Genomic DNA, 12,927 nt, shown 5'->3' on the forward strand with positions numbered 1-12,927 from the left:
AGGTTAGTTGCTGTCATTTGCCCTTTGGTTCTCAGATTTTTTTCTGAATTTGCCATTTTGGTAGACTCTGTGAGTCAAACACTGCCTAGATTACCCTTTTGGTTGACTTACGACGTACTGTTAATTTTTCGTTGTTAAAATAATTATAATTTTTTATTCACTGATCAATCACTGACGAATCGAACACTGATGTAGTAAAACTGACGATTATCATCGGTTCTGACACATCCACGGGAAAATTTTCTCGCTAAACCAAATTATTAAGTATTTATTTCGGGAGCAGATCAAAACACAGCTGTCACTCGATTATAGGTATTGTTTTTTTTATTTATTAATTTCCGGAAACCCGGGCGTTTATTGCAATTACATGATACATTACAAATGTGAAAGTAACCCGCCTCACTAGAAGATTTCTGTTCTGAGGCGGGTACATATATTTGCTTACACATACACATACATTTATACAAATATATATATCAATATAAACATGGAGCATTCCATATATATTTACTTACATATATAGTTACATTAAAACAGGAATTTCGTGGGAACTTTAAATTAACAAAATGGTAGCGTCTAAATCTAATAATAATAACATATCAAAAAATAGTTTAAACAGCAGTATTAGGTATTGATAAATTAAACATGCGTAAAACATAGACAGTTTTAATAAGAAAGAGTAAATCACTATAAATGTAAATAACACATGTTTATAAATAAGGAATGAGAATTTAGACTAAGAAGGGATTGCTAGTATATGATTGTTGAATATGATCATAAGAAGATCATTGTAGAAATGTATAATACAGCGCCCTTGAGGTGATTTTGCACAAATACGGCGCTATACAAATCATCCAAATATTATTATAATTTTTATTACGAACAAGAAGGTTTTAACGAGCGTTGCGTCCAACCTTAAAAATATAAAAGTAGTTAAATGAATTAATTTTTCACAACACAACTAAGTGCATATCGATACAATTCACAAATACTTGTTTGATAAAAACTTGATTTTGAAATCAACGTAGACAAACACGAAAGTCAAATCAGATTATATCAGTTGTATAAATGCAAAATTCATAGTAAATTTTAAGGTTGGGTACAAAAATGAGTTTCCATAATTAACAACCACAATTCTTAGATATACAGTGAATGTACGTACAAGTTATTGTATGCTACTGTATTATACATTTTACGACCGTAGAAATTTATGTGACTAATATTATTTATATTCTTAGAATTATGCTGGCAACGAAAATGCTATGGGTTTAATCTTATCGCTAATAAGGTTTTTTTCCAGTATGGTTACGCTTATGTCCCTGAATGACCGGATGAATTAAACGTCCCTGGAGAGCGGAAGAATAGCTACAGAATGCACACAATTTTTTCAGTATGGGTAAGAATGTGATGTTTTAAATTGCCCTTAACATAACATGAAAAGCTGCAGTAGGAACATGAATAAGATTTTTCCCTAGTATGGGTAAGCATGTGACGTTTTAAATTTCCCTTTTCAGAACATGAATAGCTGCAGAAGGAACATAAATAGGGTTTTTTTCCAGTATGGTTAAGCATGTGACGTTTTAAATTTCCCATGTCAGAACATGAATAGTTGCAGTAGGAACATGAATAGGGTTTTTCTCCAGTATGGGTAAGCATGTGACGTTTTAAAGTTCCCTTTCGAGAAAATGAATAGCTGCACAAGGAACATGAATAAGGTTTTTCTCCAGTATGGGTAAGCATATGACGATTTAAATTTCCCTTTTCAGAACAAGAATAGCTGCAGAAGGAACATGAATAAGGTTTTTCTCCAGTATGGGAGAGCATGTGGTGGTTTAAAGTTCCCTTAAGAGAGGATGAATAGTTGCAGTCAGAACATGAAAAATGTTTTTCTCGAGTATGGCCAAGAATGTGACGTTTTAAATTTCCCTTTTGAGAACAAGAATAGCTGCATAAGGAACATGTATAAGGTTTCTCTCCAGTATGGGTGCGCAAGTGCCGTGTTAACATTGACTTGCTGTGGCAGAAGTAGTTGCAATGCGAACATGAATAAGTGTTTCCTCCAGGATGCGTCTTTAGGTCCAATCTTAAGTCTGAAAAGATGGTGTATAAAGCTCAATAAGTATGAATCTACAAAGAAAACAGAAAATTATAAAAACAAAGTCATACAAACTAAAACTAATTTTACCTGCAGTCTGCGTAATACTTTCAGAGTGTTCAAAACATTCCGTTTTAACATCCAGCAGGTCTATGTCTATTTCCGTATAAGGAATCCCACCTCCGTCTTCTTCTCTGTGTCCTGCCTGGATCGGAACAGTCTCCACATTAATGTTACCTGGAATAACAAAACATCAACACAATGATATGCAAAGATCTGCTGAGTGTAGGCTTGCGATCTACGGGTACAAATTTATATTAAAAAACGAAATTATATGGATACAATATATTTTATTAAGACAAAGAACATCACTTTATTTTTAATTATTAGTCCTTAAAAAATAAATATATCTATTACACAGTGATAACAGGTAAGAAAAACTTTTTTTTTAAACCACAATTTACATATTTGTTTTTACAAGAACTTTATACTTTAAAAGACCGTTTCCGAGAAAGTGTTACAAAAAATAAATTCAAATACTTTTAGAAATAAAATAATGATACCATTACAAATAAAATTTAAGATAATATTGAAAAATCACGAAGGTAAGAAAAGATGGCCGCTGTAAGAACATCTTCACCGATTGTGTTCTATTCTTGAGAATGTCTAGTTTCTTGATGTCAATCGAATAATTATCAATTTACAATCAGATATCTCGGCTGAATAATTGATAGAAATCTTAAATGGAACAATAATGTTACTATTTATAAACAAGGATGTAAAAATGATATCAATAACTATCGACCAATAAGCCTTCTCAGTACCTTTTCTAAAATATTGGAAAAAGTACTAAAAAAACAACTTATGATGTACCTAGAAGATAATAACCTAATATCGAAATCTCAGTACGGTTTTAGAAAAAACTTGAGTACTGCCGACGCCATAGACGATATCATAAATACGATCACAAAAAGCTTAGACCAGGGAAATAAATCTTTGGCAATTTTTATAGACCTGCAAAAGGCCTTTGACACGATAGACCATAAAATCCTTTTCAAGAAACTTAAAACAATTGGGATGTCAAACACAACTCTAAATCTACTGATAAGTTACATGTCAGAACGTTCACAGTGTGTTAAAATTGATAAGTGTAAAAGTAAACCTCTCCCAATTAATTACGGTGTACCGCAAGAAAGTGTCCTAGGACCTTTATTATTTCTGATATATATAAATGATATCTGCAACTTACACACCAACGGAAAAATCATTAGTTTTGCCGACGACACTGTCATTTTATTTAATTAAAGTGATTGGATAACCACCTACAAAGAAGCTGAAAACGGGCTTATCCTTCTGCAAAAATGGCTTATGCAAAACTCACTCACACTTAATGTTAACAAAACTAAATATTTAACGTTTTTTATAACGGCTAGAGGACAACCAGCTGAGGATTATACTCTCAAATTACATGATTGTCAAGGAAAAAACGAAACGCAATCATGCCACTGCCCCACCATAACACACTCGAGAAGTATAAAATATCTCGGAATTGAAATTGATGAAAATCTTCGATGGGACTCCCACATAAATAGTATCACAAAGAAACTCACAAAGCTTATATACTACTTTAGAAATATACGCAATATACTAAGCTTAAATGATTTATATAAGGTATACTATGCTCTCTGTCAATCACGCATAGAATATGGGATTATTGGATGGGGATCTGCCTCAAACATCCACATGAAGCAGCTTATTAAAACTCAAAAAGCAATAATAAAAATAATCCTTAAAGTACCCATAAGAACTCCATCAAAAGACATTTTTAAAAATTTTAAAGTGTTCAGTATAATAAAACTATACTCAAAAAATGCTCTAATCAAATTTACAGAAAAATATGAGTACCCTGCTGACCAACACAACTATATTACAAGGAAGAAATCCTCAAAACTATTGAACATCCCAAAATTAAATACGTCTTTTGGCCAGAAAAATCATCATTTCCATGCTACAAAACTATATAATGCCCTCCCAATTGAACTCAAAAACACAACGGAGACACAAAAATTTAAAAACGACATCAAATTATGGCTAAGTAAACATGAAGATGAGGAAATCAATAAAATTATGAACTGAACAAATGTGAAGACAATTTTTTAAAATTTTTTTGTAGAAATTAACAAGGAAATCACGATCTACACCTATACAAAAACCTACAGTCCGCCTCGGAACAGGAATACCTAGTAAGGAGGACTGCGAATAATATACTTAACTTTGTAATTATAATTGTCGTGAATAAAAAATAAAAAAAAATAAAAAAAACTTTATTTATAAACAATATAATAAAGCTAGCCTACATCTTAAGACTCTGAGAATTATATTTGATATAGTTACATTAAAAACTATACTACGCGCTTTTTAAAACAATTCTTTCATAAAATGTTGTCCGTTGGGGTACTTGTCACAACACTACCCTAGAGCCTTCAATTGTTGCATTAAAATAATTTTAAAATTGTATTCGTCACAGCTATTGTACAGTAAAAGAAAAATTATATAAGCAAGGCAGTTGTACATAATGTGTTATCGCTCTTTGTAAATTTTTCAACAACATTGATACTGCCAAAAGATCACAACAAGTGCGCAACACTAGATTGGGTTCTTCTTTAATGTATCAGCCGGTGAATAACAGAACATTCTTTGGACAAAGGAATATTTCTTATAGAGCTCCGCTGCTTCATAATATGCACAGTGAAAATAAAAAAATAAAACTATGGGTTGGTTAAATCTATTCAAGAAAATGGTCAAAAATTCAGTATTAGCTGTGAGTGGAGATTTTGGATTACCCCTATGGTAACTTCTGTCATTCGGTCATCATCCTATTATAATGCTCATAATGGTCATCATCCTTTTATAATGCTCCTGTATGATTTACCTTGCATGTAAAAGCGGTCAAGGCGTGAACAAACAAATAAATAAATCCCTTCGAAAGCCCATATTTGATATAATCCATCTACGTATGTATTATGTACTTTACTTATTTGATTAAATAAAATTATAAAGCTGAACATCTCGACACAGGAATTCCCTAGTGAGATGAGCAGAGGGAGAAAAAAATCTGATATCACCGTAATAAGTCATGATACAAATATATTATAACACAAAAATACACTTCACATACCTATCTTATAATCTCAAATTATTCTTGAAATGGAGAACGTTTAGAAGAGATACTTTATTTTAGTGGTAAAATATCCCGAGGCAACAGCTTGAGGAACCAGGAATTGCTTGCTGGCATTAACTCAAATGCAAAACCATTATATTTACCAAGCCATAAAAAACTACAATAATCTCCCTTCCGAATTGCGCTGTATTACGAACCAACAAGAACAAATAAATAAAATCAAACTTTAAAATATGTATGTATTAATGTAACTATGATCTAAATTAAAATAATAAAAAAAAAAAATAAAAAATAAAAAAAAAATTAAAAAAATAAAAATTATAAGTTCACATTTGCTTAGTTCGACAGTTTCCAGCAAAGCAACATTACAAAGGTAAAATCAAAAGTAATGATGGAAGACAAGAGGAGAACGAGAAAAAAAGCAGCTGTCCTTAATATGAAATACCTTTTTGATATAAGCAGTGCAACTTACTAGTTGGCTGAACACTCTCGGCATATTGCAAACACTCCATCTTTACATCGGGAACCCTGGGACCTACTTCCTGGAACTCTGGTTCCGTCTTGATGTAAACACTCTCTAGGTTGAGAAGATCCATGGCTCTGCTGTGATAGCGTCACGTTATGTGATGGTAATTAGTCTCAGCTGAAAATAAACCAAAACTGTAAAAAAACGTTGATTCATTAGTCCAATTTAATAAGTTATATTGAAGATTTAAATATATTTAAAACCGTTAAGGTGATTTAAAAAATAAATTTAAGCCTCGCTTTAGAAATAACCAACTTGTTACGAACAAAACCACTTAACAATAATTGGCCGCTTTTGCCAATGGAACAATGGAAGAGCGACCGCCCAGTCTAGGAGTTGACAGACAAAATGCAATATTTGCTTCACAAATGTCACCAGCATAAATAATTACTGCTGAACGGTACACTTTCCACACAAAGAGCAGAACTGTCAACTTGACGTTGGTGTAATTGAGCGTGGGTCAAACCAGTTGTCGCATATATGATGTATATATTAACCAAAACAATCCCTTAATTAAACATAATTGGTTTACGAATGAAGGAGAAACATAAAATATTGAGTATAAATTACCAAACACAAGAGCCTTGTCTCTTGTGGTGAGGAAAGGCTATTTTTGTAAAGAATTATAATTCTGTATGTAAACATAAACAAACTAACCATCACACTTTTCTCGCAGGGGTAGGCAGACGGACCGCCAGACAACTTGGCACACACTTCTTGCCTCATTCGCATCCATAAGCCATCTCATACATAGTCTTCTATTATTCTCTTGACATGGCCCGACTCAAGTATATGATTCACTTGATCGTGCTATGTCTTCCTCGAGAGTCCCCGACTTCTGATACCATTCACATATGCGTCATATATTCTCTGTTAGAAACACCAAAGGGTAAATTGTAACAAGAGGATGGCATAAGACCAGACTGCAGGTACTTGTACTCACATTTCTCTAGGGCAAATAGATGCAATGGTAGTTTCAGTTCATCCAACAGCAATAAGTCACCTCACTAGTCACAACGCTTCTATTATAACAGGCGTGTTTTTGAAGATGAATATTTTCATCACAATATTGCACAGCGATGTCACTCACTAGACGGTTATTATTGTACGGATAATTTGTTACACATTTTGAACCACACATATTAACATACCAACGTTTCATGCCAAGATTTCGGGTAGGTATATAGGAAAAATAATCTCTAACATTCTCTTTACACTCCTTTCTTCGTTAATTCGCTCTGCATGCCCAAATCTTCTAAGTTTGCCTTTATTTATATTACGCAGTACGCTTACATCAGCTTTGTATGCATTGCATATCTCCACATTTCTCACACGGTATCACCACACATTCGCCTCATTTCTACAGAATTGTGAATTGTTCTTTCATTCTTCCTCTGCCAGTTCCATGCCTCGCTGCCATACATCAGGGTAGGTACCAGGGCTCGATTGTGGACTGCTAGCTTCGCTTCTTTGGATACGTTTTTGCTAGCGCCAACTGCGTTTAATACTTCATTAATGGAGTTACCTGAATGAAACCTTCTTTCAATGTTCCTGAAGTGATTTTAAATCTGTGTAGTGCTTCAGTGAAAGTGTTGTCGCAATTGTTATTTAGTGCAAACCAAATACTGTACTGTTAGGCTAATATCACATATTAGTACCAATATTATCACGGTTGTAGATAAACAGGCCGTGGCGTAGAGGATAGCAACTTTAGCGTCGCTCTCTATTGTCGCGGAGGAGCTGAGTTCGCTCCCTGCTTAAAACAACTTTTTTTTTAAATACAAAAGATAATAATAATCAAAATAATAATCAATAATATCAATAATAATAATAATCAATAATCAATAATAATAATAATAATCAAAATAAACTATAATAATATAAGTGTAACGCCATCTAGCGAATTTCATCAAGTACATTAAAATGAGCAAGCAAAAAAAAACCACCAAAAAAACACCATCTAGCGACTCTGACGATGATTACAAAACAAATAAAATATTTAAATTCATGGAAAAAAAGTTTGAAGATTTATCGGAACAATTGATGAAATCTTTTAGAGAACAAATTAAAAATGAACTAAGAGATCTTAAGAAATCTGTAGAATTTTGTTGCAATAAAATTGATGAATATGAAGAAAATAATAAAAAGAAAGATACACTGATCAAACAACTGCAATCAGAAAACAACGAAATAAAACAGCAAATAAACAAACTGGAACAATTACACAAACAAAATAACATTGAGATACAAGGTATTCCTTTTAAAGAAAATGAAAACTTACCAAAAATAGTCAATAATATTATGGAAACCATCAAATGCGAAATGGAATCATCAAAAATAACAAATATATATCGTATCAGAAACAGAAACCCTTTAAACAAATACCCAGCCTTAATTGTATCATTCCAAAACAAAGAAGCAAAGGACAAAATCATCGACCAAAAAAAAAATATGGTGTCTTGTACACTAAAAATATAAATTTTCCGGAAGATAACAAAATTTTCATAAACGAACAATTAACACAACTAAATAAACACCTCCTGTTTCTGGCGAAATCCACAAGACTCGGCTACAAATTCATCTGGGCGAAAAACGGTAACGTTATGATGAGAAAAGATGAAACAGCTCCAATCATCCATATAAGGCAGCCGAATGACATACCTTCAGAATAAAGGACCATCTAACATCTAGCACGTGAAAATAACTTATATTCTATCAAAATGTCTGATGAAAATTTTTTGTATGAAAATTATATTTGTCAAAACACAAGTGAACTAAATAATCACTTTAAAGACGTTAACTTTTCAATTCTTTATATGAATATTAGAAGCTTAAGAAGGCACTTTGATGAACTTTGTATTCTTCTCGATAGTCTTGATTTTTCTCCTAGTATTGTCATTTTAACAGAAACGCAAATGAAAGAAGTAATTCCCTATAACTTGCCAGGATATATAACTATTTCATCCGAATGTAAACATACTGGTCACGATGGAATCACTTTATTTATAAAAAAATGTCTTAAAAAACCTGCCTTCGAAATTCTAGACTTTAAAACAGCTAACGCAATCAAATTAACATTTACCCATAGTAATTGTACTTATTTGCTATTAGCTATCTATAGATCACCTTCCTTAAATGAATCTCTATTCATTAATGAACTTAATTCACTTATAAAAATGACTAACAGAAATAACTTTAACTTTGCAATATTAACTGGTGATATTAATATAAACATTAATGAAAACAACAAAAGAACAAAATGTATAAATGAATACTTAGATTGTTTGTCATATGCAGGATATCATTCATACATAAACTCACCAACAAGAGAAAATCTAAATAATTCCACGACTCTAGATCTCATATTTATCAAAACACACAAACACGTTATAACTAAATCTTCAACTCTAAAAACAAACATTACTGACCACTACCCAACATTCTACGGACACAACATCTTAACCACAAATTCAAAAGAATACTCTAACACTGTTGAAATAAATGAAATTAATTACGTCACATTAAACAATTTACTTCATTCAGAAAAATGGGACAACATACTATCAATAGTTAACCCAAATTCAGCATTAGAATTATTTTATAAAACTCTAGAAGCTTATATTTCGAAGAGTACAAATAAAATTGTCATCGCTAAAAGAAATTATAAAAAAATTAAGCCTTGGATCACTGTAGGACTAATAGTCTCTATTAAACAAAGAGATAAATTATACAAAGAGACGTTAAATTATCAAAAAGCCTGTCAAAAAAATAACACAAGAATTATGCCTTTCATGAAAACGAAATATTTAATGTATAGAAATTTACTAAATAGGTTAATAAGAAATTGCAAAAAGAAGTATTATTGTGAAAAAATTGATAGTGCAAAAAATGATACCAAAAAAACGTGGAATATTATTAACGAAATCACGAACAAAAAAAAAGTGTCAACCGATGTCAATGAGATTATAATAAATGAAAATATTATAACTGACAAATCGACTATTGCAGAAAACTTTAACAACTTTTTTACAAATGTGGTAGATCAAGTACTTGAATCTTCTAGTAAAATTGATAATACAATACCCGTAGACTCATCTTCACACTTAGACTCAACTAACGATTCAATTAACTCCTTAGAATATTTTTCACCCATCACAACAGATGAAATTGATAAACACATTGACGGTCTAAAATCAACAAATTCTACAGGAATTGATGGTTTATCAGGTAACACACTAAAAAAATAAAACATTACATTTTAACTCCATTGCTACATATTTTTAATATATCCTTAAAAGAGGGATATTTTCCCGAACAATTAAAAACCTCTATCATAATACCAATTCACAAATCAGGAGAAACGCACATATTAGACAACTACAGACCTATTTCCTTGGTCTCAAACCTCTCAAAAATATTTGAAAAATGTATCAAAAATAGAATAATGAATTACCTAGAACAAAACAAAATTCTGTCCCAAAATCAATATGGCTTCAGAACAAAACTAAGCACTGAAGATGCAATATTCGATCTGACTAACACATCTGTTGATCAAAATAAAAAGAGTTTAGCTATATTCCTAGACTTAAGAAAAGCTTTTGATACGGTAAATCACAATCTACTTATAAAAAAAATGAATCAAATAGGTTTAAAAAATGATACACTAAAAATTCTTACTAGCTATCTCAAAGACAGAAAACAAAAAACAAAAATAGGGGATTTTTATAGTACTGAAACAGGAATAAAAAATGGAGTACCACAGGGAACTGTGCTTGGCCCAATTCTCTTTCTAATATACATAAACGATTTATGTGATGTTATAATCCCTGGTGAAATTGTATCTTACGCAGATGATACAGTAATAATAGTGAATGGAAAATCCTGGCCTGAAACTTTTTTGAAGGCAACAAAATGTATTACATATGTCTCATCATGGCTAAAATGTAATAGACTCTTCTTAAACTATAATAAAACATTTTACCTAACCTTTTCTAAAAATAGTAAAAATATACCCCCTAATAACCTTAAGATTCGAATACATAACTTTAACTGTAATCAAGAAATATGCTCATCTTGCTTTGAACTCGGAAAAGTTGAAAAGATTAAATATTTAGGTATTGTTATTGATACAAAATTAAATTGGCAGTCACAAATTAATAATACCGTCTGTTAATTAAGATATCTTACATACACATTTTACAGACTAAAAGAAGTGCTCAATGTTGAAAAACTGAAAATTATTTATTTTTCTTTGGTGCAATCTTCACTCATATACGGAATAATAGGATGGGGCGGTGCGCTTAATGCACATATCAAACCATTACAAAAAATTCAAAATTATATCATCAAAGTTATGTATAGTCGGAAAAGAACATTTTCAACGGATGAGTTATACAAAGAATCTAAACTATTCTGTCTCCGTAAATTATTTATTCTGAAAACTATGAAATACATATTTAAAAACAAAAATAAATTCGAAATAAATGAAAACAGAACCAACATTAGAAATAATAATGTATTTTATACTCCCCAAACGAACACAAAACAAATGCAAACACACTGCAGTTTCATTGGACCCCGTACTTTCAATCTTTTACCGAAAAATATTCAAGTGATAACTAAACTTCCTCAATATTTAAAAGAATTAAAATTATGGCTTTTCGATACAGCAGTTGAAACTTTTTTTATTTAATTTGTATCAATTTATGTTTCTCATAAAATATTCACCATATATTACACTAAACACTTATAACTTCACTATACACTATTATAAACACTTTTTATACAAAACGCTAATACAAAATGTAATCTTGTTTTTATTTTATATGCCCACAATTTGTTTATTTCTAGGTACAATAAAATTATAACTTAAATATATTACCCACGCACAGGCTGCGCATTAGTGGGTTCCCATTATTCTTATTGATTTATATAATATTGTATGTAATTAATGTAAAAATTGGGAAAAATAAATGAATTAAAAAAAATAATAATAAAAAAAATATCTCTTCCAGCCTTCCCATTTCTCTAGAACGTACTTTCTAAATACACAAACTCATCCACCTGCTCCAAGTATTCCTCATTCACAACTTACTATATGGCACACTGTTTTAGTAGTCTCTCTTTCAAACAACATTACTTTAGACTTACTTACATTCATCATTAACTCATTCTTAGTAAATACTTCGTTCATTTCATACTTATTGTTAAAAATACAAACATTATATAATAAAAATGCAAGACAAAAGAGATTACAACGAAATGTAACTAACTAACCGCTTTGTTATAATTAGTGACAGCGGCCGTAAAACAACAATATTCTATAACAATATTCAAGTATTCTCGTCTGTCACTTGTTAATCTGGTTGGTGTTGGGAGCATAATGTCTTATACGGCAAATGTTGTAAAAACTGATCATCAAACACAAATAATTAAGGAAAAAAAGAAAGCTTTGTTATTACTAAGTCAATGTAGAAGGAACCTAATTAAGAACGTACACGGCGGTCAATTCCAGTCTTGAAGAAACATCACAAGAAAAGTTGAAGCGCTTGAATTTTTAAAACCTTGCAATAAAAATGTAATAAATTTAATACAATGATTGGGTAGTTTGTAAGATGTTATTTTAGAAAGGTGGAGTAGCAATAACTGCGTTGTAAGGTTTTAGGAAGCAAATTACCATAAATGAACCACACACCAAATGACAGTGGTCGAAGTATTTTGACATATCCATAGACAACAGAAAATTAAAGAATGTAATCACCAAAGTAAGCATCGGACAGTTTCCTTCTTTAATTTGTATTTTGAAACTCTAGTAATAGTCAGAGGGACAATTGCTTTCCCAAAGGTTTGTAGAAAATATATTTATCGAGGTTCGCTTATACAAACACTATTTAGGATAATACACAAGGTGTCGAATAAAAGTCGACATAATGTTTTTTTTTAACATGAACAATGTGTGTACTGAATTGTCAAAAAAGTTAGGTATGTATAGGTATACATGACAGGTATAAGTTTGTACACACCACTATATTCTTTGAATGCATCACCATTACATACTTTTGATGACTGTTGAATTTGACATCCGCTTCTGGTTATGGGCCGATGCTAAAAAACTTTACTCTGGTA

At 31.3% G+C, this 12,927-nt stretch overlaps 1 protein-coding gene across 1 annotated transcript in view; it reads right to left on the reverse strand.

The window, feature by feature from the left end:
• Positions 1–1,336: 1,336 nt before the first annotated feature.
• Positions 1,337–12,927, reverse strand: part of LOC149413987 (uncharacterized) — a 34,802-nt gene continuing 23,211 nt past the window's right edge. Inside the window, exons 5-9 of the mRNA XM_089643959.1 lie at positions 5,749–5,876; positions 2,186–2,332; positions 2,006–2,127; positions 1,662–1,749; positions 1,337–1,365 (exon numbers count right to left, since the gene is read on the reverse strand). Of these exons, the coding sequence (XP_089500085.1) occupies positions 1,337–1,365; positions 1,662–1,749; positions 2,006–2,127; positions 2,186–2,332; positions 5,749–5,876 (514 nt within the window). The remainder of the gene's footprint in view (positions 1,366–1,661; positions 1,750–2,005; positions 2,128–2,185; positions 2,333–5,748; positions 5,877–12,927) is intronic.

The sequence above is a fragment of the Hesperophylax consimilis genome, chromosome 20 (genome assembly GCF_061612785.1).
Source record: "Hesperophylax consimilis isolate HC1 chromosome 20, BYU_Hcon_1.0, whole genome shotgun sequence".
NCBI lineage: Eukaryota > Metazoa > Arthropoda > Insecta > Trichoptera > Limnephilidae > Hesperophylax > Hesperophylax consimilis.